The sequence below is a fragment of the Pinus tabuliformis genome, chromosome 7 (assembly GCF_031772625.1).
Source record: "Pinus tabuliformis cultivar Carrire ecotype Pingquan chromosome 7, CPIR1, whole genome shotgun sequence".
Taxonomy (NCBI): Eukaryota; Viridiplantae; Streptophyta; class Pinopsida; order Pinales; family Pinaceae; genus Pinus; species Pinus tabuliformis.
In genome coordinates, this window is record NC_142293.1 from 22,432,028 (window position 1) to 22,459,996 (window position 27,969).

The window sequence follows — 27,969 nt, forward strand, 5'->3', positions numbered from 1 at the left end:
CTCCACTGATTGAGATGGGGTTGCATCAATATTTAGCCTTCCAGTCCTATCAATCACATCACTTAAAGGGTCTTCCTGATCTGAAGAAGTGGTCATAACTTCTTGAGTGGGAGGATAGTGCTTCAAAAGGAGATTCCATAGATTGAACCAAGTAGGGATCCCCCCTTCACGATGTGGAATCTCATTATCAAATTCATGATATGTCTTTGCCTACTGAATTTATCCAAACGATAACGCTGTTGCTCAACAGTGTTATCAGTTGTGGAAGATTTAAGGAAAGTTACATCTCTAGAAAGAATAAACTTCTTATTTACCTCATCATAAAGATGATATGCCATGGTGATATTTGAATACCTCAAGAAGATACACTTCTGACTCCTTACATCAAGCTTGCCTCTTTGTTCCTTAGGAATCAAGGCATAGCAAGTGGAACCAAAGACCTTGAGATGCTTTACTGAAGGAATGTGGCCATACCACATTTCATAAAGAGTCGTATTTCTGAAAGCATGAGATGGGAATTTGTTTTTCACATACACTGTGTTACCCACCACATGTGGGTAGTGTATATAGGAGAAACTTTGTCTCCTAGATGGTCCTCAGCCGGTAGCCACTAGCACCTTGCAGCTACCAAATAGCTCAATGTGCCATTATCTCCACCACCTGAGCTAGCCGTGTGGTCCCTCGCTCACTTGTTATGATTGCATGTTTGAAGGTGGGCCTCCCAGGTATGGCTTTTCATTGGTATAGTTGAGTAATTTTCATTACTTGTCATGGGCACTTTGGGGCATGGATTGGTGGGGGGATTCGACGGAAAGAGTGGGTTAGGTCTGTACTCTTGTCTCCATTGCCTGATTTTGTGGTTAGCCTTGTATCCTAGTCCCGTGGGATCTCCTTTACTGGTCACTAGCTTTAGGGTTGGCACTACATGGAAAATCCTGACTTTGGTTGCGTGGTCCCGCTTCTCGACACCACATACATCACCCCCTTCCACTCATTTTAGCCTTATTCATCTCTTTTCCCATCCGGGTCCACATGTGTCCACTGGGTCCACATAGGATTAGCCTCCCCCTCTCCTTGTCCACACCTTGGGATAGATCTGGAACGATGCCTAGAGGTTGATGCCACTAAAAATAAAAGAAAAAGCATAATTTGGCCACTCTCAACAAGAAATGTACCACAAAATGCAAAATATGGCATGTGGGCAAAAGCCAAACATGAGCTTTACCCCTTATCCATGGTCATCACCCTGGTTCCTATGGGCCCTAGATGACCCCTTTCCATCATTAAGGAACCCAATGTCCCAATCCCCAGTGGGAAATGAACCGCCCCACTTTAAGGGGGTATCCACTGCCATATACTACACATCATGCTCTCATCCCTGGAGCCTCGAGTAGTTATGAAGAAAAATCAATCAGAGGCAAAAGGCATATGAAGAAGGGTGGAGAAACAAAGGTCGGGGTAACTCATGTGCCATGGTTTTCTCCCTCCTACACTCACATACAGAGGTGTGGGATTCCCTTATTATAGCTACCCTTGTACCATGACATGTGGTTTGGATGAATACCCTGATCCCCACTCCGTTCCATTATTATATCATTTGCCACCTACCACTTGAGGGATGTACCATGGACATGTCACCCCCTTTAAAGGTTGAAACCGCCTAATAGGATCCTTGATTAGCCCCTTATTAAGATTTGAGACACCGGTACATGCCAAATCCCACTATGGAAGGGCATGCCACCATGAAGTGCTCCATTGATTCCATGACTTGTAAGCTCTTTTACTTGAGTATTCTAATGATTTTTTGTATTGGAGGGCAAGGGGACGCATTGGATCTTATGTAGTATTGCAAGTGGGTCTCCATATTGGGCTTGGTCACCCTATACGGGGTCCTAGCCCTCCAGAGGGCCACATTGGCACTTGTAGGGTGATCGTTGAGAGCCACGGGCCTCCACCATAGTAGAGAGTACTTCATGGATCCCCAACACCACTTGTTGATTACTCGTGTTCCACCTTTTGGATGAGGATGATGCACCTGGTTCACTATGCCCAACCGGCTCCACACATGCACCCTACACTTGGCAGACGTTCCAGGATCTAGAGGATGTCTCCTGTTGCAGAGGGAGGGCTTATGTCGTCATCCTAGCCCTTACAGATGGTCTATAGGCATTTCTGATCCACTTGGAGACCCATGAGGATATCTTTGTGCCCCCACACCCACTTGGAAGCACCATAGGTTCTTGCCTGGAAAACAAGGGGCCAACTCCTTGTCCACTATGTTTGGAGTCCAGTTTTACATCATGGCACCCCTAGGAATTCATTAGGCCTCCTCAAAGACTCATTGACTCACTATATTGATCATTCTGCCCTCTTGAGAGGCTTATTCTTGTTTTATTAATCTATTTTGGTGGGCTTGTCATCAAAAGTATTATTATTAGTCTATTAGGGCATTATTAGTTCAAATTAGGCCATTTGAATCCCTTAGAGGATTGTATAAATAGAAGTGAGATGACTCATTTTCATCATCATCACTTGTATTGGATTAGTATCTCTTGAGAGATTTTCACACTTTTTGTTGGGTGACCTTTTTGGAGCTTTCTTGATGTAGTATGATGTTTGGATTTTCGCTTTTGTCTTTGGAGCTTCTTTCTAATGCAAAGTTTATGAACGGATATACTCTCTTTCTCATGTAAGTTGACTTTTGATGCTATTCTGGTTATTTTATTGGTTTACTGCATGTTATTTTTATCATTATTCATTTATGGGTTATTCTTCTGGGAACCTTGAATAAGTGATTGAATGCATGCGTTGTACTTGAAGAGAGTGGGCGAATGTTCCTAGAGGCACCTCATAGGTTGAAAGATCTCGAAACTTCATCTCTTTGAAAAATTTGAAGTATAAATACCTATTGACCTAGTTGTTGCCCTTGGAGAGGCTAGCAAAGATCAATTAGGGCTCCTTAGTGTTGGAAAATCGGAAAGGTAGAAATATTTTCTCTTGTTGATAATTACTTGTGATTTCTTTGAGTTATTATTGTCTTTATTATGTATTTCTTTTATCTTTAGTTCATCAATCAATTACCAAAACCAAAAAATGAATATCAAGGACACTAGATGTATAGGCGCATAACCAGGGAAAAATCCCTATATAGGGGAAAACCTAGTCAAGAACTCTTTCTTCAGTAATTCAAATGAGATAGACCAAGATCCTAGACCAACAAACCTTCCACCACCAAGAAAACCTTCCAATTTGATTTAGTAGTCTCTTTTATCCAGAAGCTTCAACCCAGCAACAATCTAGAAATTTCGGCTTCTCAGCAACAAAATTTTGACCCAGCTTGAGGACTACAGTTTTGATCTAGCAATTTCAATAGCTTCAGCCTAGCAACTTCACAAATTCAACCTTGATGCAACTTCACAGCTCTGACCTTGATGCATCAGCTTCACAACTTCGACCTTGATGCAGTAGCTTCACAGCCAACCTTGATGCAACAACTTCACAACTTCGACCTTGATGCAACTTCAGAATTTCATGCACATGAGAGAGAGAGAGACCCAAAAACTTTGATTCCAGCTTCCTTCTTGAACTTCACACCTTTTCTGCTTCCCAGCTACTTCAATTCAAACTTGTGTGAAATTTCCTCCAAATGAGTCGAGTTGTTGCTTATATATAGTCATATTAGGTGATCGAATTATTATAATGAGGCCGACTTGGTGGAGGAGGCCTAATTTACCTAATTTACATTAAAATAATTTTCTTTCTTGACAAATAATTCCCAAGAAGGGTTCTTTACATTGTGACATGGACAAGGACACTTAACATAAACCCTAGAAGTTTTCAATGGAGACTTTGACCTATGAAACCCATGCTTTAATAAGCCAATTTATTTAATAATAAAATTTATTTTCTTTCTTTTGACAAATACATTTCAAATATAATTATGAAGACCGACACTAGTTACATTCTTCAACACTCCCTCTTAACTAGGGAGGTATTCATAATTACCTATATCTATAGAGGTACATGGAAGATCTCCAAAATGAACTACGAAGAGTTTAACACACTCAATGCTACGGACTAGATTCCTGACTAGGGTAATCTATTCGGGTGGGACTAAGATGGACTAAAGCTTTTAGCCAGTCTAGGTATCATCAAGCTTACTAAGTAACCATCAACTCAGGAATCTAGGTGTGTATCCAAGGGCAGAGCTCCAAGACCAACGCCACCCTCCCTCTTCGGTATCTAGACATCAAACACACATAGGCAGGCCAAATGTCCTCCCAAGCATCCGCCATTAGATGTTTCATCTCTCCCTAATAAACTAGATATATCCATTTGTCCAAGCATGCTCCCAGAGTGTTCAACTTGTTTATGGAGAGACAAGCACAAACCCCAATTAGTAATAAACTTTCAAATATACATACAAGTAAACACAAACCTTCAGGGTCTTCAATCATCCTGATGCCACTTATATCAAGTTATTCATATGCAACTAGTCAGAAGTTTTTCTTCTTTCATTTCTTCAACAACACTAAAGACATCCTCAATACATTGTAGTACTTTCATTCATTCTCCAATTTCTTCTTCAAGGTATCCATCATGACTATCATAATATGCCCTCCCTCTTAATTTGGGGAGATCAACATCAGAGAACCTATCATGGCTTCATTCCTTTTTACAACATCAAGGTCATCTTGATCATCTTCATTCTTCATCATGTTTACCAATATTATCAAGTCAACTTTACTTACGAATATCTCCAACATCTTGAAGATTATGTACCTGCACAACTTAAACAACAAGTACAACCAAATACAAAAGCATGAAGTTAACTATATTAGAATCATGTCAATACAATAATGGAAGCATTAGACTTTAGACATCAAATACCTAAACTTAGTTAGGTTCATAATCAGCAAGAGACACATACTTCTAAACTTCAACTTCTTGCTAGGGTTTTGTTACAAACCCTAGACTACAATATAAGGCAACTTGATCAAGAAATCAATGTCGTTCTATCTAGGGCCTCAATATTATTTTCAGAGATATATGATAGATTCTACTATGATCCATTACAAACCCTAGATTCCATCTTAGAGACACAAATCCTTAGATATCAACAATTCAATCAAATAACAATTCTACTATACATTTTAGACTCTACTAGGGTTTGTTGCAAACCCTAGATTTAATCATCATATCAGAAACAATATCATCATATCCTAGAATATCAAACTTCTACTAGGGATTTGTTACAAACCCTAGAATTTACAAACTATGAGCATCAACAATTAGGTTAGCATATATACATATCTAGGATTCATAATCATGCACAAGCATACAACAATATCTACTAGGTAAACCCAAGACACAAATATCAATACATTAAAGTTAGACATACAAAATTTTTGACCAGGCTAGGGTTTCAATAAGACAAACGAACATACACCTAGGGCTTCATTCTTAGGATCTTACTATAGATATTATAAGGGTTTTGCTCATAAACCCTAATTCATCAAACCCTAAAGATCTAGGGATTAAATACATAAACTTGTATAGAAAACCCTAAAGGACTTGGGATTTTATCAAAAGAATAGGAATTTTAGATTTCATCAACAACCCTAAGTAGACTATGGTTTCCATATTAGCATCGACATACCCTTAGGTTAGGGTTTTACGGTGAACCTTTTTAGGGTTCCACAAGAACAATAATATAATGAGGGTAGATTCAATCTAATTATTAATTACCCTAACAAGAATCTCTGTGATTCAAAACCCTAGGCATAACGATATTAGTAATGTAAATTTTTTTTAAGAAAGAATGACCGTACCTTTTGCATGAAGAGAACTTTATAACAACGCTTATAGTTTAAGACACACCTTGAGTTGTTCCTTAACAAAGCTTGTATGACATCAATTATTGAAGGGAAAAACTTCTTCCATGCTTCAAGACTATCCTTTGAAGTCTCCTCCATAACCCTGTGAAAATTTGAGAATCCCATCTGAATTTACTACTGCAGCAACTGATTAAACTTCTCCTATTTGTTAATTACTGAAAGAAATTATTTACTGTTTCCTACAACAAATATCGAAGCTAATACAACTGCAGCTTTCACTTAATTAATTAATTTTCCCAAAACAAGAATAGTGTTGAAATTTGGTACCGGAGGACAGGTGGTTCCCTAAGGCTTTGATCTTTGGCCTAGGGAAAAGTGTCCAAAAGAATTTAATTTTTCTCCTAAAGTGACTTTATAATTTTTGTAAAGTCAAATCTAATTTAAAAGTGACTTTAAGTGATAAAGTTACTAAAGTCTAATTTTAAAGTGACTTTAATAAAGTCAATGTAAAATTAGAAAGGAAAAGTGACTTTGGAAATAAATGACTATGTGGGTCTTTATTAAAGTGGGGTGAATTAAAAAATAGAAAGTGAGATTTAAATGAGCATTTAATCTCAGCCCTAGATCTCAATCTATTTCAGCTATTGGATTTAGGGATTCCCCAAAAGTCACTTAGGGTTAGATTAAAGGAGGGAAATGAGGAAAAGGTCATTCATTCTTTCATGAGTAGATTGAGAGAGGGAGAGCAAGAGAGCAAGGGAGATTTCTGGACAGTGAGGAGAAGGAGGCAGCAGCTTGGCACACATTCCAAAGAAACATTCCAGCAAGTCCGTACAGCTGAGTTAGCACACAGTGAAAGGCAGGTTTTGGGCACGATTTTCTAGAAAGGCTGTACAATAGTTTTGGCTCAGATTCCTAGGAGGCCGTACAACAAGTTAGCACAAAAATCGAGGAGCAGAAAGTCTGAAGTTGCTGGCACGTTTTTCCAGGGAGGCCGTACAACAAGTGGTTGTACCTTGGCACGCTTTTCTAGGCATAAATCTGTACAACCATACTGCTGTTTTTCTGCACAGAAATAGAGGAAATTGTACAGCAACATTTATGGTAGCTTGCACGCTTTTCTAGGCAGGCTGTACAACAACATTTAAGGCTGAAATTTGGCACAAAAATCGAGGAGGCCATACAACATTTATTGCTGTTCTATTTTGCTGTTTGCAAGTTTTTCCAGTTGGCTGTGAGGCACGGAAAACAAGATAAGTTGTAAAAGTTTGCTTGCTGATTTTTTGCTGAATATTTCTCTCATTGTAAAAGCATTTTCTAGAAATAAGAAAGAGTTTTCGAATTGGTTTTCCCCAAGAGTTGTAGGGGGTTTTTCCAGGGTCACCTTGACCAAAAATCACTTTGTTTAAATGTGTTGAATGGTTGTTTGTATGTGCTGATATTTATTTCTGCATTTTCTAGCATTCTGTAATTTTTCCAGAATTTGTGTTTTCAGCAAAAATTATTTTCCAGTTGTTGAATGTATGGATATGGGAAAGGGCATTTAACTATTTTGGAGAAATAAGGTGAAACTGAAAACCGGGGTGGGAAATGAGAAATTTCTACATGGTATCAGAGCTTGAGTGCTGAAGTGTAGTTTGGGACAGCAAGGAGGAAAATTACAGCCTGCTGATTTTTCACTCAGAAAATTCCAACACGCTGATTTTTCACAAACAACAGTTTTATCTTTACTACAACAGTGCTATTTTTCAGTTTTAGGACAGCAGGATGTCATTGGGATTGAGGGTGGAGGATAGGTTGGATGGGCATACCAATTACAGTGTTTGGAAGGAGAGAATGCAGAGTATCTTTGAGGAGGCAGAAGTCTGAGACATTATGGTGCATACCACACAGAACCTTGTTGTTGTGCCTACTGATGCCACTCAGTTGGCTGCTTATAATAGAAAGAACAACAAGGGTAAGAGATTAATTCTAGACGGAGTCAAATACCATTGCATTCCTCATGTGAGAGGAAAGAGAAATGCCCATGAGATGTGGACAACATTGTCCAATCTCTACCAGAGTACTAATGAGAACCGGAAAATGGTCCTGAAGGAGACGCTGAAGACTATTAAGATGGGTAATGATAGTGCAGCTGGATATCTCACAAAGATTAATAATGTGAGAGATGAGTTGGCAGCAGTTCGAGAGGTCATTCCACCCACTGAGTTGGTGGGGATTGTAGTGAATGGCCTCCCCCGTTCATGGATGAACTTTGTTGATGGGGTTTGTGCACGTGAGACCCTTCTCACATGGGAGAGGTTTTGGGATGATTGCATTCAGACAGAGATCAGGAAAGGTCAGCTTGGGGCAGCCAAGCCAGTTGAGTAGGATGAGGATGTAGCACTGTTCGCAGGAGGCAAGAAAGACAAAGGGAGAAGCAGGCTTCCACAAGCAATGGTGGGGGCAAAGGCAAAGGTAAAGGTAAACAGGGTAACACACAGAAGGACTATTCCAAGCTGAAGTGTTGGAATTGTCAAAAGATGGGACACTATGCAGTTGTGTGTCCGGAGAAGAAGAAGAAGGGGAAGAACCAGAGCATGGCAGCTTCAGCAGAGGTTGAGGCCTTTGCAAATCGTTTTGACTGGGAGTTTGGGTTCACTGCGTGTGAGTCCTCTAGTGCAGGATCACCTGCCACACAGGTTCAGAGGGAGCATGCTTTTCCCTCGATTAACGGAGCATCTTCGGGTATCTGGTATGTGGACAGTGGGGCTTCACGTCACATGACAAGAGTCCGTGAGTACTTCTCAGAGCTTTCAGAGAGTGGCACTGATATAGAGGTAGTACTCGGTGATGACAGAGTTGTTAGAGCAGTCGGTGTGGGGACACTGACATTTCAGAGGGAGTCCAAACCTCCCTTGAAGGTGTCAGATGTTCTTTATGTGCCAGGGATAAGGAAGAACCTCATATCCGTCTCAGCTTTGGAGGACAGAAGATATGAGGAACTGTTCAGGGGAAGATAGGTGTTGATATATCCCAGGGGCACTCCAGCTGATTCAGCTAGAGTGATAGGTGTATGCCATGCAAAGGTGTACAAGTTTGCATTCCAGCCCCTTTTGGCATTGAGCAGTAGTACCGATAGCAAAGCTAGCAGTTTTGAGCGGTGTGAGATTTGGCACCGTAGGATGGGGCATATGTATCATGGAGCCTTGAGGACCTTGAGGGAGATCACTACAGGTGTGCCAGATTTCAGTACTGATCACTTTGATACTTGGAGAGGATGTGCGATGGGCAAGTTTTCCAAATCCCCTTTTCCCAGCAGTGACAGGCTACAACAGAGCGACTGGGATACTTGATTTGATTCATTCTGATGTGAGTGGTCGGATGTCTCATGTTTCCTTGAGTGGATATGAGTACTATGTTTTATTCATTGATGATCACTCCAGGAGGACCTGGATTTATTTCTTGAAGACCAAGAGTGAGGTCTTCAAGCGGTTTCAGGAGTTTAGAGCTCTTGTGGAGACACAGACAGGTCATAAGATCAAGTCCCTGAGGTCGGACAATGGGGGAGAGTACACCCTTGGAGAGTTTGTTGACTATTGTGCGGAGGCAGGCATTAGGAGGGAGTTCACTGTTCCTTACAACCCCCAACAGAACGGGGTTGCGGAGAGGAAGAACAGATCCATCGGAGGGGCTGCCAAAGCCATGTTACATGATCAGGGGTTGCCATTGTTCTTGTGGGCAGAGGCCTGCAACGCAGCGTTTATTTGCAGAACAAGAGTCCGCATCGTGCCTTGGGGTACATGACTCCATAGGAGACTTTTCTGGGAAGAAGCCTGATATTGGTCATCTTCGTATCTTTGGGTGGATTACATACTCCTATATACCCAAGGAGAAGAGGACCAAATTAGAGCCCACCGCAGAGAAGGGTATCTTTGTGGGCTACAGTGAGACCTCAAAGGCCTTTCGGATTTACATTCCTGCACAGAGGAAAGTTGTTGTCAGGCGGAATGTGAAGTTCGAGGAGGATAGGGCTTTTAGGAGGTCACGGGAGTTAGAGTATCTGGATTAGCCAGACCCTCAGCAGCAGTTGAGTCAGTCGCAGGGATCCAGTGGGCAGGGATCAGGAGGATCCGGAGGTACATCTATGAGGATGTCAGTTCCGTTAGTGAGCAGTGGCTCGCGGAGCCAGAGGGGTGGTGCTCCGGGCAGCATGCAGAGCAGTCCACAAAGCAGTTCACTAGGGAGTCCACTGATGGACAGTTCACACAGTACCTCAGCTTCTACAGGTTCAGGTGCAGGCAGGAGGACAACAGACAGATAGTCAGGAGTTTAGGCTCTTGATGATGATGAGGAGGAGGAGTTTCATTCTCCAATGGGAGAAGTGCGCTCAAGGAAGAGGAAGCCCAAGTGGCTTCAGGACACCTTGAGAGATGCCACATATGTTGCTGAGCCTAAGAGGCCGGTCAGAGAGAGTAGACCACCTGAGAGGTTTTGTAGCTATATGGCAATGGCTACCAGCATCCTTGACTCTGAGCCTTCTAGCTATGAGGAGGCAGCTAGCCAACAGGTCTGGAGAGAGGCCATGCAGGAGGAGTATTCTTCTATCATGAAGAATGATGTTTGGGAGGTGGTGCCGAGGCCTGAGGGCAAATCTGTGGTTACTTCCAGATGGCTTTACAAGGTAAAGCATGCTGCAGATGGCAGCATTGAGAAATTCAAAGCGAGTTTTGTGGCTAGAGGGTTCTCCCAGGTAGAGGGAGTTGATTATGAGGAGACCTTCGCTCCCATGGCTCGATATACTTCGATCCGCTCCATTATATCGATAGCAGCAGAGATGGGTTGGAAGATCCACCAGATGGATGTGAAGACTGCATTTCTCAATGGCTTCATATAGGAGGAGGTGTACATTGAGCAGCCACAGGGCTTTGACGTGCATGGGAAGGAGTCCCATGTGTGCAGACTGAAGAAGGCCCTTTATGGCCTGAAGCAAGCTCCCAGAGCTTGGTACTCCAGGATAGATACATACTTGCAGGGGATGGGTTTCACAAAGAGTGAGGCAGATCCGAACCTTTACTATATTGTGATAGGTGAGGAGCCTCTCATTCTGGTGCTATATGTGGAAGACTTGGTCATTACAGGTGCAGAGAGACTCATAGAGCACTGCAAGAGAGATCTTGCGGCGGAGTTTGAGATGAAGGACATCGGCTTGATGCATTACTTTTTGGGTCTGGAGGTGTGGCAGGAGGAGGGGCATTTCTTCCTGGGGCAGGGGGAGCATATTGTGGACATCCTTTGCAGATTCCACATGGAGGATAGTAAACCCATGTCGACACCGATGATCACCAACTGGAAGAAGCTTCATGCTTCGGATTCCGAGTTGGTGGATCCCACATTGTACAGGCAGCTGATTGGTTCCTTGATGTATTTGGTCAACTCTAGACTAGATATTTGTTTTGCAGTCAACACGATGAGTCAGTTTATGTGTGAGCCTAGGAAGGTTCATTGGATGGCTGCAAAACACATTTTGCGGTACTTGTAGGGGACAGTGGATTATGGTCTGGACTACAGGCAAGGGGATGGAGTGAGACTGGCAGGTTATACTGATTTTGATTGGGCAGGTTGTGCTTCTGATAGGAAGAGCACTTCAGGGTGCTGTTTTGGGTTGGGTTTGGCAGTAGTGTCATGGTTCAGCCGGAAGCAACAGTCAGTAGCATTGAGTTCAGCGGAAGCAGAGTATATGGCAGCCAGTCTAGCTAGTTGTGAGGCCATCTGGCTTCGCAAGATGTTGTTTGGCTTGTTTGGTCAGCCGTTGAGACCTTCAGTGATTTACTGTGATAATCAGAGTTGCATTAAACTCACGGAGAATCCAGTATTTCATGAAAGGTCAAAGCATATCGGGATCAAATATCATTTCATCAGAGACTATGTTCAGAAGGGAGCTGTGAAGCTTGAGTATATTCCCACTGATGAGTAGGTTGCAGATATTCTTACCAAAGCCTTACCACGGGGCAAGCATGTCTACTTCAGAGACAAGATGGGTGTGGTGAGGAACACCTTCATCGGTAAGAGGGAGTGTTGAAATTTGGTACCAGAGGACAGGTGGTTCCCTAAGGCTTTGATCTTTGGCCTAGGGAAAAGTGTCCAAAAGAATTTAATTTTTTTCCTAAAGTGACTTTATAATTTTTATAAAGTCAAATCTAATTTAAAAGTGACTTTAAGTGATAAAGTTACTAAATTCTAATTTTAAAGTGACTTTAATAACGTCAATGTAAAATTAGAAAGGAAAAGTGACTTTGGAAATAAATGACTAAGTGGGTCTTTACTAAAGTGGGGTGAATTAAAAAATAGAAATTGAGATTTAAATGAGCATTTAATATCAGCCCTAGATCTCAATCTACTTCAGCCATTGGATTTAGGGATTCTTCAAAAGTCACTTAGGGTTAGATTAAAGGAGGGAAAGGAGGAAAAGGTCATTCATTCTTTCATGAGCAGATTGAGAGAGGGAGAGCAAGAGAGCAAGGGAGATTTCTGGACAGTGAGGAGAAGGAGGCAGCAGCTTGGCACACATTCCAAGGCAGCATTCCAGCAAGTCCGTATTGCTGAGTTAGCACACAGTGAAAGACAGGTTTTGGGCACTATTTTCTAGAAAGGGCGTACAATAGTTTTGATTCAGATTCCAAGGAGGCTGTACAGCAAGTTAGCACAGAAATCGAGGAGCAGAAAGTCTGAAGTTGCTGGCACGTTTTTCCAGGGAGGCCATACCGCAAGTGGCTGTACCTTGGCACGCTTTTCTAGGTAGAAATACGTACAGCCGTACTGCTGTTTTTCTGCACAAAAATCGAGGAAACCGTACAACAACATTTATGGCAGCTTGCATGCTTTTCTAGGCAGGCCGTACAACAGCATTTAAGGCTGAAAATTGGCACAAAAATCGAGGAGGCCGTACAACATTTATTGCTGTTCTGTTTTGCTGTTAGCAAGTTTTTCTAGTTGGCTATGAGGCACGGAAAACGAGATAAGTTGTAAAAGTTTGCTTGCTGATTTTTTGTTGAATATTTCTCTCATTGTAAAAGCATTTTCCAGAAATAAGAAAGAGATTTCGAACTGGTTTTCCCCAAGAGTTGTAGGAGGTTTTTCCAGGGTCACCTTGACAAAAAATCACTGTGTTTAAATGTGTTGAATGGTTGTCTGTCCTCTGGTGTCATAGACTAATAGTTGCTCCCACAGGCTGAGCCAAGACTATGAGCTCTAATACCACTGTAATATCCCTAAGGAAAATTATCAGTGATAAACAAAGCATGCATAGCAAAATTACACACAAAGTTAAACACTAGGAAATGCACTAGAAATTGCGCAGAACTGAGCCATTTTATTATAAATAGATGGGGTACAATAGAAGCTCGGAATGTATGCACCTGGGCTTGCCCAAGGCAAGCTAGCAAAGCCCAAGTGATGAAATCAGCTACTCCACTGCTAGGAAGTTGCCCCCAAAATTGTTCTGCACCGACCCTTCAGAAACTACACTGTTGGTTGTAAGAAATAGCTGATTTGGTCCTCATCTGGTGCACAGAAAGTTCCAGGAAATTAACCCCGGACTCCTCTCCAATAACCCACCAAAACCCAAAAAGGGTTTGGCCTACTTCCGACCTCTGAAATTGACCCCAATTTCAACGTGCTCCTCAATTGACTGGTAATTTCGGCCCACCTAGTGAATCACTACTTCAGCCCTCCAAAATGTTGCAAATTTCTAAGGATTCGCCCCTTCGAAAATCTCCCCAAATCTCCAGCTCAAATCGGCCCCAATGATCACCTCCCCAACTCCCATGTGTGCCTAGGAAAGCTTCTTGCGTAGGCCCACGTAGTCCCCCGGATGGCTTCTTTGCTACAGAAAAACTCCTCCTTGATTTGGTTGATCTCTCCCTTCAAATCACCAGCAAATGGTAATGTAGAACTCCCTCGGAAATCTCAGCAACACTCCCGCTTTCTGCTAGCCCCTCCAAGCAAATTGTACTCGTCAACTACACCTTGGAAATTGGAATGGAACCCCCACGAATTGCCTGAAATTGATGCTGAAGAGGCTCACAAGGAAATCGACTTCCCTCCTTGGGTTGGCACCTGATGTCTACCGAAGCAAGGGGTGAGAAACGCGCTTGAGATTCTCGGTTGCAGACTCAGCGAAACAACTTAAGCATGCTAGGTGCAAGTAAATATCAAATTGTCAAAAGCCCCTATAGCTGCCATCTTCCTCCTATTTATAATTTCCTACCTAATCATACTCCTCCCCCACCTGGATTTTGTGCCCCACTATCTCCTTTTGAGCCTAGTCCCTGCCTGAGACCCTTCCTTTCTTTGCAACTCACACTTCCTCCGACAATTGGAAGTCAATTTGTTGCCAAGATCTGCATTATGGCTAACTCATATGGCCTCCTCTGGAAATCTTGTACGACCATCCCTGTAGAGCTACACAATTTGGAAACTCAAAATTGGAGAAAATAAACTTGAAAATCTCCCTCCTTCCCACTGCTAGGCTACTGGATCTGCTACTCGCACTCCCTTCAGGAGTGAGAAGATCTGCTCACAACTATTGTCGATATGCAAGGAAAAACGAACTTCTTGAGACTAGAAATTCCCTGAGGAAAATTTTCCCTATGTGTGTGCTCTTCTTCCACTCGACGCTAGCTCTGTTCTAGCAAATTACTGCAAAAACTACTACGTCCAGCTAGAGATCTGCTCTGCAAAAATACTGGGCTGCTCCCTCTGCCTCTAGAATCCCTTGATTTGGAGAGATCAAATTTTTTTGTCCCTCTCAGAAAAATCGAATCTCCTCAAGAAATTCAGCCTCTTGGCAAAGTGATTGCACTGCCCTTTAGGGTTTCGATCTGCTGCCCACACTGAACAACGAAACTCCTTCTTTCTTCGCTACTGAGCTCTCTGGCTGATCATCTGCACTCTGATACCATGTGAAAATTCAAAAACTTGAATCCTATTGCAGCAACTGGAAATTATTCTCCTAATTGTTATTTTAATTAACAATTTATTTACTGTTTCCTACAACAAACACTGAATAACTCACACTGCAACCTACACAAATAAAACTACGGAAGAATAAACGCTGGAAGAAATGTTAGCACACACACATAAAATAACACAGTTATTTTTGGACAAATGTCCCTGGAAAAACCCAACTTGGGAAAACCGGTGCAATAGTGAGGGTTTTATTTTATTATGCAAGCAGTGAAATCTGAGTACATATATGGATGCCCAATTGGCAATCCAAACAACAAGAAAATTTGGCCGAGATATTCCCTAAGCAACTCCGATACTCGAGCTTCCTGCACTCGTGTTCCTGCACTTGCGCGTACTTGCACTTGCGTTCCTGCACTCGGAATAACTTAGCCTCTTGCTACTGCCTCTCCAGATCTGGAAATTTTCTCCTGATCACTGTCCCTGCCCCTCGCTGACATTGCATCCTTTTTTGTCTCGAACTCTACTGCTGTTAGCTCGATCTGCACAAGGAACTCTTGCTCAAGTGTACTCTCCAAGTGCCCATCGACTTCTTCTTATAATCCTCTGTTGGGACTCAAACGGCCAAGAGTAAATCTTAATCGAGGGCTAGGATTAACTAGAAGTCGATCTGTGTGAGTTTCTAGAACATTCACACCTTGACTTAATTAATTATGATCAATTAACCATATTCCCGAAGTTTAGACTTAGAAAATATTTAAAAACAAGTTAATAATCTAATTAAGTCATTTCTAGGTGGAATTTCCATAAACGATTTTTGGTTTTGGAGATCTCCTATATTCTAGCTTCTCCACAAAATTTTGTGGCTAGAACACATCCGATGCTACAAAAACTAACACTACCAAGGTCCAAGGGTTCAATTTTTCTTAAAATATCCATTTTTGCCTTGGTGGGGGACCTCCAAAAATTGAATTTCCTTTGACCCACAAATTTTTTGTTATTTTTCACTTGGAGAGAAAATAATTTCTCTATAATTATTTTTTGACTCAAAATTAATTAATTTTTTGGCTTAGGATTTAATTTATTTTGCCAGAAAAATTAATTAATTGACACTACAGAGGATTAATATTTTTTCCACTCTCAAATATTTTAGCCATGGTGTCTAAGTATGAGGGACCATGCACTAAAATATTTTTTACATTAGATATTACAATTATTTGAGTCCTCAAAGGGGGAATACACATTTACACATAGACCCTTATGACATTACCCAATTCTGCGACTCAATATGATCCATTATAGACCAAGTGATTTGTAATAAAATAATTTAGCCAAATGTGCTTAAATTATTCCCAAACACACATTTAGAAAGACTCGATATAACACTAGGACTCACCTAAGACCTTATCAAGGGATTCTACTGTAACTTGGGGGTTTATGCTGAAGAAAAACTTTTCCGATTATCCGTTTAGAAATACACATAATTCGGTGAGGTTAAAAAACTTCCTAGGATGAAATCCGTTGCCAAAATTAGAGGCTTACCTAGGTGTTGTTATGTATGTAGATGGTCATATTAGCACCATTTACAATATAACTTGCAGAAATTGGGTTTACAATAATAAAACTGTTCTGGCTGATGACTTTGAACTTTGAAAAAATTTCCTCATTTCTTTGCAATGTGCTTCCTTGGACTGTTGACAAAGTGTGGTCAACAGGTCCACTCACCACGTGTCATCTTTTTAACCTTCCTATACTACACTTTATTTATTTGTTTATGGGCTTATAGGATGTCAATCATGCTACATGGTGTTTCCTCCTGCAAAGGATTCTCCTTCAAATATATAGACATGCCTTGAGCCAAGTGTCTCTTCCCTGCATGTTTCAGAGGTGAAACATACCTCCAAATATGTGGAGTACACCTTGAACAATGTGTAATACCCATAAAGCCACTTAAATGTGCTTTTAATATCTTTTTTCCCACAATGTCCATCCTACAATTGCGTAGACTCATTATCAAGCAACCAAATTGCTCCCTTGAAGTTGACTGTTCCTTGCAAAGTGACCTCCTTTGAGCAAATGAATGCTTCCACTGTCACATGGTCTCATCCAAGCTTAGGCATTCCTAGTTTAAACTCTTTCACTACCACCACCATGCCCCGGCCCTTGCCCAAACTAGGGCATTTTTCTCTCCTTTTCAACTTTCATGCTCTAAACCTTCATATGCAGGGTGTTTCTTCCTTTTGACCATCGTTGATCCCTGCCTTACAGTAAATCATGCTCTAGGATCATCATGAAGTAGGGTGTACCTGTTATAGGGCTCCCTTGCTCTTATCATTCACCAGTGCAGCCCCAAGCTTTGGGTTTACCCTAGGAACAATGTTCTCCATTGAAAATGCAACAATGCTAATGCAAAGCTCAAACAATGTAATCCTACCCCTGAACATGTGAACTATGCCAGAAAAGAATCTGACGGTGAGATATGTGTCCGAAAACCTACATCAACCCGTAACTTCCCCTGCACTCGCATAGCCTTTTGCTGCACTCCCTTGAGAGAAAATGAAAAATAAGCCTCATATTTCTGGAGGGTGACACCTTCCAAAGTAGTTTTTGTATTAATTAATCTATTTTTCATCTTTTAGATTTGCTCCATCTTCTAGACCTGTTCAAAAGTGTTCCAATGCTCTCCTTTTTAAATCTTGGTTATTTTCATTAAGTAGGATAATAGCTTAAAAATCAAACATGTGAACTATGCCAGAAAAGAATCTCACGGTGAGACATGTCTCCGTAGAACCTCCATCAACCTGTAACTGTCCCTGCACTCCCATAGCCTTCTGCTGCACTACCTTGAGAGAAAATGAAAAATAACCCTCATATTTCTGGAGGGTGATGCGTTCCAAAGTAGTTTTTGTATTGATTATTCTATTTTTCATCTTTTAGATTTGCTCCATCTTCTAGACCTGTTCAAAAGTGTTCCAGTGCTCTCCTTTTTAGATCTTGGTTATTTTCATTAAGTAGGATAATAGCTTATAAATCTTTTGTTAATGTTGAACTAGGATTAAGGAACCTAATCACTGAAAATAATATTATGTGCAGATTGGTATAGGGTTGCTTGTCTTGCAGCAGTTGACAGGAGTTAGTGGTGTTATGTTTTACAACAGTTCCATTTTTGAAGCTGCTGGTGAGTTCTTTCCCTATGCATGTTTTTTTATTCTTGATTTTTACAATCCACATCTTTCATATCAAACATCTTCAGTGTTGACATTTATCTCAAAGCTTTTATGTCCCTGATGATGGGTGGAGTGTCTACCTGAAATGTTGGACAGACTAAATTGACAAACACAGTTCTTTTCCAAAAATTCATCTTACAGTTAGACCATCTCTACCTTCACAAAATTAGTGTGGTTAGTCAGCACTTCACACACATAGAAACTTGTACCACTCATGTTATACATCATAAGATTTCATGTAACAAAAAAAACATGCCCAAAACATGACTTCATATATTACTGTGGAGTTTGGACACAGTACAAAGTTTATCACCAATGAAGCACTGCTTGCTATAATTAGCTCTTACTACGTATTGGTCTATTTTTTTCTTCATTTATCACTTACACTCCAAAACATATGGAGGCACAACTATTCATAATGATAAACTCTCCTCACTATGTATTTTCGCTGAAATTACATTTCTCCATCTCAATTAATGATTAATTACCAGTTTGGACTACTTGTTCCAACTTCCCCCTCATGCATTGCTTGACCTCATCTGAGACCTGTATGCTAGTTGGTTCATGTTCATCACAGCCAAATCTTGTGATTCTGTCCATGGCTATGAGTCTTGGTCCACAATCTGTGTGTCTCAATCATGCATCACACACTCTTACATGGCCCAGTAAACACCTAAGTGCCATGACATTACTTTTAACTCTGTTCTGTGAGCTCTTTTACAGTCCCTGTCATTCTTGTTGCATCTCTGCTCTAAAGTTCTTTCTTCTATGGTACCTTAGGTCAGTTCATGCCTTGTATTCTTTGTGCACCGATTCGATGCATCTTCCTCTGCACATTGGCTACCATGTTGTCCTACCTCCATATAGCACCACTCTACCTCCATGCTCTGCCAGTACTCCATATACTGCTGGTCTAGGCCTTATTCTTATTAGTTCAAACTGGGATAATCTCAAAATTTATCCAGATTTCATGACACAAAATCCTCATTAACATAGGTTTTAGCATAGATGAAGAGTACGGATAAATATTTGAATTTTAGCTGATCAATTTTTTTTTATTGACAATCAAAACATGCATGTCTGGTAAAGTATGCAATAGAAATAAATGTAAAATACAGAATGTGTCAAACAATGGCAACTGATTTCTCATAAATCAAACAGGAATCACATCTGCTAATGCTGCATCCCTTGGACTGGCTGTTGTTCAGGTGGTTATCTAGCCCAGAACATCCAAACAATTTGTTAACCATCTCATTCATTGTTTTGAAGTTTGAATATAGCCATTGCTCCTTTTTATCTACACAAGTATTGTTTTGTGCCTTGCTCTATGTAGGTTGTCCTGACTGCATTTATTGCATGGTTGATAGACAAAGCCGGTAGACGAATTCTTCTCATGGTCAGTAAACAAGTCCTGCTATCAATGCTCTGCTACTGCATAGAAAACCTCCACGGACTCAATTTCAGATTTGTAACTCAATTTTACATGATATTACATTTATTTAAAAACAGATCTCATCTGCTGGAATGGCCATCAGCCTCATCGTCATTGCTTTTGCATTCTATATGAAGGTAAGACGGTAATACCTCTAGATATTTTGTGTTCTGACCTCTTGACTTATGTAGCATTTTTTTTCTAGGAGGTGGATGACATTTATCAAAATAAAACTTTGTAGTATATTCATAGGGATAAGAGATGGACAACATCAACTGCTAGTTCTAAGTGTCTGAATATGTGTTTGGAACCAATATGAAAACTGGGTGGGTGCTAGATCATCATATCTGAGTTTGATCTAGTTTCCTCTTTGCATCTTGCAGATTCACATGTCAGCAGTTTCCAATATGGCCAGTATTTTGGCTTTAATTGGTCTATTGGTAGGCTTTGGATTCAAATTACCTAGGAACTTCCAAGTTTATGTTTTCACGGCAGTCATCATTTTCATAGTAGAAATGCCTCGTGGTTTTCTTGATTTAATGTCAAATGTTGGTGTTCCTTCGCAGGCTTACATTATCGCCTTCTCCCTTGGTATGGGAGCTATCCCATGGATTATTATGTCTGAGGTAATGTGCCTTGTCCAACTTCACTTGAGAAGCATTCTTGGAAAGGACTCCAGGTTGTATATGTATGGGGTAATTTTCAATTGAGAAAATTGAGGCTTATCCCCATAAACTATTTGTGATTGATAGAAACTATTTGTGATAATCGAAGAAGTGGACGTGGTCCTGTAGTAAACTGGTGGCACTTGCCAACCAGTGATCATGACTTCCATTTCTCGACGAATCACTCACATGCAAACATAATATGGAATCTAATCGTGAGTGGATGTAATTGGTAATGTTGAACTTGGGCCTTTATGATGTTCTGAAAATCGAGCTTACAGCCAAATAGATTGCGTTGCTGTCCTGTTATGTGGATGTCCGTCAGTTACTATTTCTGATTATGCTCTGTTCCCCATCAAGTATAAGTTTTCTACTTTACTCTATTGCAGATACTTCCTACTAATGTCAAGGGAATCGCTGGTAGTGTGGCAACTTTGGCGAACTGGGCCCTTTCCTGGGCAGTAACAATGACTATTAATTTGCTTTTAGAGTGGAGCACTGTAGGTAAACTTTGTTGCTTTTGAGAACTGGTTATATTGCAATTTTCTGTTGCAGCATCTAGAACGCATTTTGATCATCAGTTTGGGATTCCCAACTAAAGTGGAAATTTTTGTTATCTGTTACAGGAACATTCTCACTGTATGCTCTCTTTACTGTCATTACGTTCATCTTTATCGTGCTGTGTGTGCCTGAAACCAAGGGGAAAACTCTGGAGGAAATTGAGGCATCATATAGATAAGGTTGAGCTAGCCGGGAACCTTAGATTCTATTGATGGCAGGACATATTGCTCTGAAAGGATCAAGTCCTTTTAACAGAAAAAAATTGGTGTATTTAGTGAAGATGCTTCATGAAGTGGTGAGATGACACTGGATCCATTACAGATCGTGTCGTATCCTCAAAAAATTGTATCTGAAAGAGCACGGGAAATAAAATCAGGTCACCTATTTCAGGGATCTCATTATGTATTTCATTGATAAGACCCCGAATTTATCATGCATCTTCACTGATTAAGTAATACCCGTCGGCATCATATTGGATATAGCGATTCTTATGCTAGCTTGTCACTATAATTATTGGTACCATTGTTCTTTAATATTTATTTTTTCCGTTCAACTTTCTGAAATTTTAATTTTATTTGCTGCTGGGTATCACTGATTGTAGTGACATCGAGACTTTAGACTTTGTACGAACAAAGGTCGATTATTCTTTGTTACGAGTTATAATTTTTTCTAATTCATAAAAAAATTATTATAGAATTTTATTCTATTTATAAAAGCTTCAAATTATTTAATTAAACAAATTAATTAAAAAGAATATGACATTGGTGATTCAAATTGGATTTAAAAAAAAGAATATGACATTGCATATTTAAAATGCATTCTCTTTTAATCTCTTCTTAATACTTCACAACAAATTTAATTTTGCAAAGTGGAGTGAATGTCCAAAACTCCTTTTCACTAGGAAGATGAAACAAAATATTATGATGGTGGACCTTCCAACATAGCCCATTAAATATGAACGGTATAGAGAAAAATGGCACTTGATGAAGAAGAGAGCTAGAGAAGAAATGGTGAAATAGGAAATGGAGGACTCAAAAGAGGTCTATAATGAAGCAATTTAGTTATTGGAATGGAGTTCCGAGTAAAGCCTCAACATTTGGCTTCCTTATGTACAGTCAATATGTAGTACCAACTTTAATTCTTGCATGGACTACTTAGCCTTCTAAAGTGCCAATAATTACTCACCTTACAACGTGTTTTCATACAATGAAAACAAACCAATAATACCATGACATACCTTTTTGGTTTGTGATGATGCTTGCCAAGTGTCGATGCAAATTTGAGTGTTGGAATCATCCCTTTGTTGTATTTTTCCAAGAATTTAGAAGTAGATTTAAATGGATAATTGCCCACTCATTTCCTAGTTACCTTTTCCTCCATGGGAATGGCTTCTTTTTTGGCTTCTCTTGCCTTGATAAAGATGCTTTGAGTTGAACTTGTGCTAGTTTCTTGTCCACCAAATCACAGGACTTCATACTTGGGCATCTGTTGAGCTACAATGGGAATCACAATCGGTTACCCTACCTTGCCTAGCCCTTGTCTCGTTGTAGCTCATTTGCCTCAAAAAATTGGAACCATTGCATCTAGTGTGCTTTTTGAAATCACCAAAGGGTTCTTATGGAAGGATCTTGGAAGGTGTGTTTACCATGCTTGAATCCATCATGTCATTGGCTTCTATAGTGGCAAGGGAAGGGGTTTGCTTGGTCTCTTGCACAATTGTTTTTTGCTTCTTCAATGCATCTTCCTTCACTTCAAATCTTATTATAGTTGATTAGTGATTTAAATGAAATTCTACTCTTTCCAATCATCTAGTGGAGTGATTTTTTTCCCAATTGTGAGACTTGCAATCTCCTCTTGTCTAATTCTACTGTCATGGTGGTGAAGGAGTCTCGACGCTTGGCAAGTTCTTTTTCTAGCTCATTTGGTTTTTGCCTTTGGTATCGAATTTTCTCTTGCATTTGCCTATTGAAGTCCCTTAACTCTTCAAGTATAATGAGTCTAAAATTAACTAATTAATTGTTTGTTAGTCATACAGTCTTTATTGTATGTTTGTAAAGTTGCAACCTCTCTCTCTCTCTCTCTCTTCTGTGTACACTTCATTTTTGTATTATCATCATCAAAGAACTCATAAAATATATTGTTTATTTGGAATAGTTGTCTTCCAAAATTGATATCAGTGTAGGCTCTCGCTGACTTATGGTAATTGAGCCTATGGTTTTGGGAACCTATGGTATTTTTAAGGTGGGATCAAGAAAAAGAGATATAAAAATTTCTTTAGGGGAGAATAAGATTTTATAAAAGTGAATAAGTGTTTAATTTTTATAAGTATCCCCCCCCACCACACACACACACACGCACATATAATTTTCATAATACTATAACATACAATATTGTATAATCAACCATTAATAATGAATACAAGAAACATTGATAGGAAACCTAGGGGCCCTCTTGAAGGAAATGAGTTAGAAAATTAAAAAAAAATTGAACATCCAACATGAAAGCAAATTCACAAGGGTTTGTGCAAATTTATTACAAGAATCCAACAAAAAATATGAAAAACTTCTTGCATTCTAGGATGAAAACGAAGCCTCAAAAAATGTAAGAAAGAGAATGAGTAGCCTCAACTCATTGTCACATCCACAATGCTCATCAAATATGAGTTCTTTTAATAATTTTATACACAAGGTAAAACTAGATATATCAAAGTTTGATGGCAAGGATAACTAAGAGAGCACAAGATGGGTTAATAAAGTTGAGAGCTATTTCATTATGCACCATATTTGTGATGAAGATGACAAGATAAACATTACATTGATGTACTTGGAGAAAATAGCGTGTGAGCAGTTCCTGTGGTGGGAATCTAAATGTTAGGGAGGGTTGGCAAGAGATTGGGACACCTTTAAGAAGAAGTTTTTCAAATGATATCAGGATATAGAAGAATATGAACTCTTCGCCAAGCTCACTCTCTCGCAACAAACAAGGATAGTGGATGAATTTTTTAATGAGTTCCATGTATTAGTTGTGAAAATTCCTAGTCCAAGGAACCCCTACTGCAGTAAATCTAAATCTACTTCACCTACTTAATTTTTTTAAATTACATTCCTCAAGTTATTCTTTTGAATACTGAAGCAAATTACTTCTGCAGCCTACACTAATTAAATATTTGATCTCATGAAAAAAAAATCAGAGCAAAGAACAAGATACATAGGACACACTTATTTTTAGACACAATAGTCCTCGGAAAAACCCAATGCGAGAAAACCAATGCAACAACTTTGGGGGTTTTATTATTATGCAGGAGAAATATCTGAATACAAATCTAGGATGCTCATCTAGCAATCCTTTACAGAGAAAATACTGGCGGAAAATCTGAGTGAGTTTTACCTCACTTCACTCGACAAAATTCTGGTTGATTCGACACAAAAATGGCTAACCCCGACTATTTTCGCGTTAGCTTTCCCGGCTGTTCCGACAATTCCCTGTAGTTCCAAATGTTCCCAACAGTTCTGGTTTTTGCCCTTTGCATCAGTTTTCCTGTCTATTTCGGCAGTTCTAGCTGTTCTCGGCAATTCCAGTTTTCGCCCTCTGCGTCAGCTTTCCCGGCTATTTCGGCAGTTCTGGCTTCTGCATGACGGGCAACTTTTTTGCTCTGCTAGCTCTCTCTGCCTCTCTGTTTATATTTTTCGGAAAGTCCTTCTCCCCAGGTTCTCACTGCCCCTCTGCTACATAATGATCACTTAATTCAAAATCCTTAGCAAACCTTGCCCTAGAAATCAAATTCTTCATCAATTCGTTCTCTCCGTGTGTGATTCCAAATGAACCTCAAGCCTCAATTTTATACTTTTCCTGTTGAGTCTTCAACGGCCCAGATTAAGTCTCTAATCAACGACTAAGATTAAAACATGACTTGATTCGCCTTCTAGATCATTCTCACCCATATTTTGATTAATATTCATTAATATTTTAATTCTCCTAAGTTTAGACTTAGGAATCCCATTAAAAATATTAATTATTTTAATAAAATACAATCCGAGTGGAATTTCACTAAATGGTTTCTGGGTTCTTTAGAACTCATTTGCCTTAGCCTCTCCACTAATTTTCAAGGTTAGATCACTTTCGATACTACCAAAAACTAACACTCTCTCTTAGCGAGGAAAATGCTCTAGCAACAATGCCCAATTGCATGCTGCTATGCTTCTGAAGCATCTCCCTTTCCGCATTGTTGCTGCCACCAACACTGTGTTGCTGCTTCTACTATACTGTTACCCATGACACTGCCACTGCCACTGTTGCACATGTACTACAACATCCTTTCAAGCGCTACGTCTGTTATGTTGCTAGCACTGCCACTGCTAACACTGCATTCGTACTGCAAATCAATTGCTGAGAGAAGCAACTAAAAAACATCCAAAATTAGTTGAACTTAATTGTGTTCAACATAATAAAATTAATGTTGGATTTTGACCCTCTAAATCTTCTGCGCTACTGCTAATTCCTGCATTACTGCCAACCTTGCTCTGCGCTGATCAGTCTCTGGTCCCAAGCTACTGGATCTGTCCTCCAAACAATCCACTGCATCATATGACACTAAGACCATCTCGCTACTCCTGAATCTTGGGCTCTATAGCAAGGAATTGATCGAGGATGTGGACTCCTCAAGGAACCTGCCCACATGTAGTCCTCTCGACTACAAATCAATATCGCCCCATATCCCTCCTGGAGACGCATGGGCACTCATGGCATACTCTTCATCATCAATCTTCGCTAAAGCAACCTTAGGGTCATGTTACTCATCCTTATCCTTTTTCTTCAAAGGACATTGGGATGCATAGTGGCCCATCTCACCACAACTAAAACATTTCACCTTCAAAATGTCCTTCTTCCTCTTCTGCTTCTGTTGTCCCTTCGATGCTAGAGCTGTGTTTTCCTCCTCCTCCTTTGTCTTTGAGCCACTCCCACTACTGCCACTGAGGTTGACCTTCACTAGGTCCCTCCTTAACTCCTCCTATTGAAGAGCTGCAAACATCTCCTCCCATGAAGGTAATTTTTCTCTACCCAATATGCTTTGGACAAAAACTAGCCATTCATATGAGACTCCATTCAGGGCTATCCTCACCATCGCGATTGGCTGAGTGGAACCCATTGCAGCAAGCTAGTCTCTAGTGTCCTGAAGACGCTGAAGATAAAGGTTTACCACTTCTCCTTTCTGCATCAAAGTCCGCTGCAACTTCTGCTCCAAATACATCTTCCTTTGTTCGGAAGAGCCTTCTTACAGAGAAGACAAGGCTTCCCACATCTCTTGGGATGTATCCTTGCCCTGCAAGTGTGAGACCACATGAACTCGAACTCCATCAAGAATCAACCTCTTTTCCTTCTCCTGCTTGGCCTTGTATTTTTTCTTATGATTGTTGTCAGCAGGAACAACCACAACACTTTTGACGTAGACTTCGAGATCGTATTCCTCCAAAACATCTAAGATTCTGGTCTTCCATATGACATAGTTATGGGCTTCGTCCAACCTGTGCTGATCTTTGAGCCCATGCGATGCCATCTCACCCAAGTGTCGCACTGACTCTTCTAGTCACTGCTTAGCACAACTGCCTAGCAAGTGAGAAATTTGAACTTTCTGGCAGAAAGTTCTTCGAGGAGAAAATTTCCCTACTATGTGTCTTCATTCTTTTCCAGCAGATTTCTGCCCCAGAAGAAACTGCGCCCTTCTAGCACTGTGTTGAGGCTCTGTGCCACTCCCTCTGCCTTTGCAAGCTCACGATTCAGAAATCATACTTCTATGTCGTCTCACTCAAAGATAGATTTCCTTGGATCAACTTCCCAGCAAGGACTGCACAATCCCTCCAAGGGGATTCAAACTGTTTCCAAGTGCAGCTTTCATCCTTACTGTTCAACACTGGATCTGCTCTTCCTGTTTCAAAATCAACGCTCTGATACCATGTGAAAATTCCTAGTCCAAGGAACCCCTACTACAAAAAATCTAAATCTACTTCACCTACTTGTTTTTTTAAAACTACATTCATCAAGTTATTCTTCTGAATACTGAAGAAAATTACTTCTGCAACCCACACTAATTAAATATTTGATCTCATGAAACAGAAAACAGAGCAAAGAACAAGATACATAGGACACACTTATTTTTGGACATAATAGTCCCCAGAAAAGCCCAATGCGGGAAAACCAGTGCAACAACTCTGAGGGTTTTATTATTATGCAGGAGAAATATTTGAATACAAATCTAGGATGCTCGTCTAGAAATCCTTTACAGAGAAAATACTAGCGGAAAATCTGAGTGAGTTTTACCTCACTTCACCCCCACATATTTTCGGATGATTCGACACAAGACTGGCTAACCCCGACTATTTTTACGTCACCTCTTCTGCCATCTGCGTCAACTTTCCCGTCTGTTCTGACAATTCCCTGCAGTTCCGGTTGCTCTCAGAAGTTTTGTCTTCTGCCCTTTGCATCAGCTTTCCTGGCTATTCTGGCAGTTCCCGACAATTTCATCTGCTCCTAGCAGTTTTGGCTTCTGCCCTCTACGTCAAATTTCCTAACTGTTCCGGAAGTTCCGGCTGTTCTCGATAGTTCTGACTTTTGCCCTCTACGTTAGCTTTCCCGGATATTCCGGTAATTCCAGTAGTTCCCAAAAGTTCTGGTTGTTCTTGGAAGTTCCGTCTTTTACCCTCTGCATTAGCTTTCCTGGTAGTTCTGGTAGTTTTGGTTGTTCCTGGCAGTTCTGCGTGACAGACAACTTTTCTACTCTGCTGGCTCTCTCTGCCTCTCTATCTGTATTCTCTGGAAAGTCCTCTCGGATTCTCACTGCCCCTCTACTATAGAATGATCACTTAATTTGAAATCCTTAGCAAACCCTGCCCTCCATTTTATACTTTTCCTGTTGAGTCCTCAGTGACTGAGATTAAGTCTAATCAACGACTAAGATTAAAACATGACTTGATCCGCATTCTAGATCATTCTCATCCATATTTTGATTAATACCCATTAATGTTTTAATTTTCCTAAGTTTAGACTTAGGAATCCCATTAAAAATATTAATTATTTTAATAAAATACAATCTGAGTGGAATTTCACCAAACGGTTTCTGGGTTCGTTAGAACTCATGTGCCTTAGCCTCTCCACCAATTTTCAAGGTTAGAGCACGTCCGATGCTACCAAAATCTAACATTAGCCACATGCATTGATGACATATCTGATAAGTGCCTTTTACAATTGCCATAATTGGGTTGAAACTCAAGATAAAAAATGAAATTAAAGTACTAGATATCAAAGAT

The 27,969-nt window shown here is 40.3% G+C and overlaps 1 protein-coding gene across 2 annotated transcripts in view; it reads left to right on the forward strand.

Moving 5' to 3' along the window:
- LOC149244929 (sugar transporter ERD6-like 4) overlaps positions 1–21,145 on the forward strand; it is a 32,697-nt gene extending 11,552 nt beyond the window's left edge. The window contains exons 11-18 of one of the 2 annotated variants that reach the window (XM_089457618.1): positions 17,877–17,961; positions 19,172–19,218; positions 19,344–19,406; positions 19,520–19,579; positions 19,826–19,882; positions 20,009–20,068; positions 20,497–20,607; positions 20,734–21,145. In XM_089457618.1, coding sequence (XP_089313744.1) covers positions 17,877–17,961; positions 19,172–19,218; positions 19,344–19,406; positions 19,520–19,579; positions 19,826–19,882; positions 20,009–20,068; positions 20,497–20,607; positions 20,734–20,880 — 630 coding nt within the window. In that variant the 3' untranslated portion in view covers positions 20,881–21,145. Of the gene's footprint in view, positions 1–17,876; positions 17,962–19,171; positions 19,219–19,343; positions 19,407–19,519; positions 19,580–19,825; positions 19,883–20,008; positions 20,069–20,496; positions 20,612–20,733 lie in introns of both variants that reach the window. The other variant, XM_089457619.1, reaches the window with a different exon arrangement.
- The last annotated feature ends 6,824 nt before the right edge of the window (positions 21,146–27,969 follow it).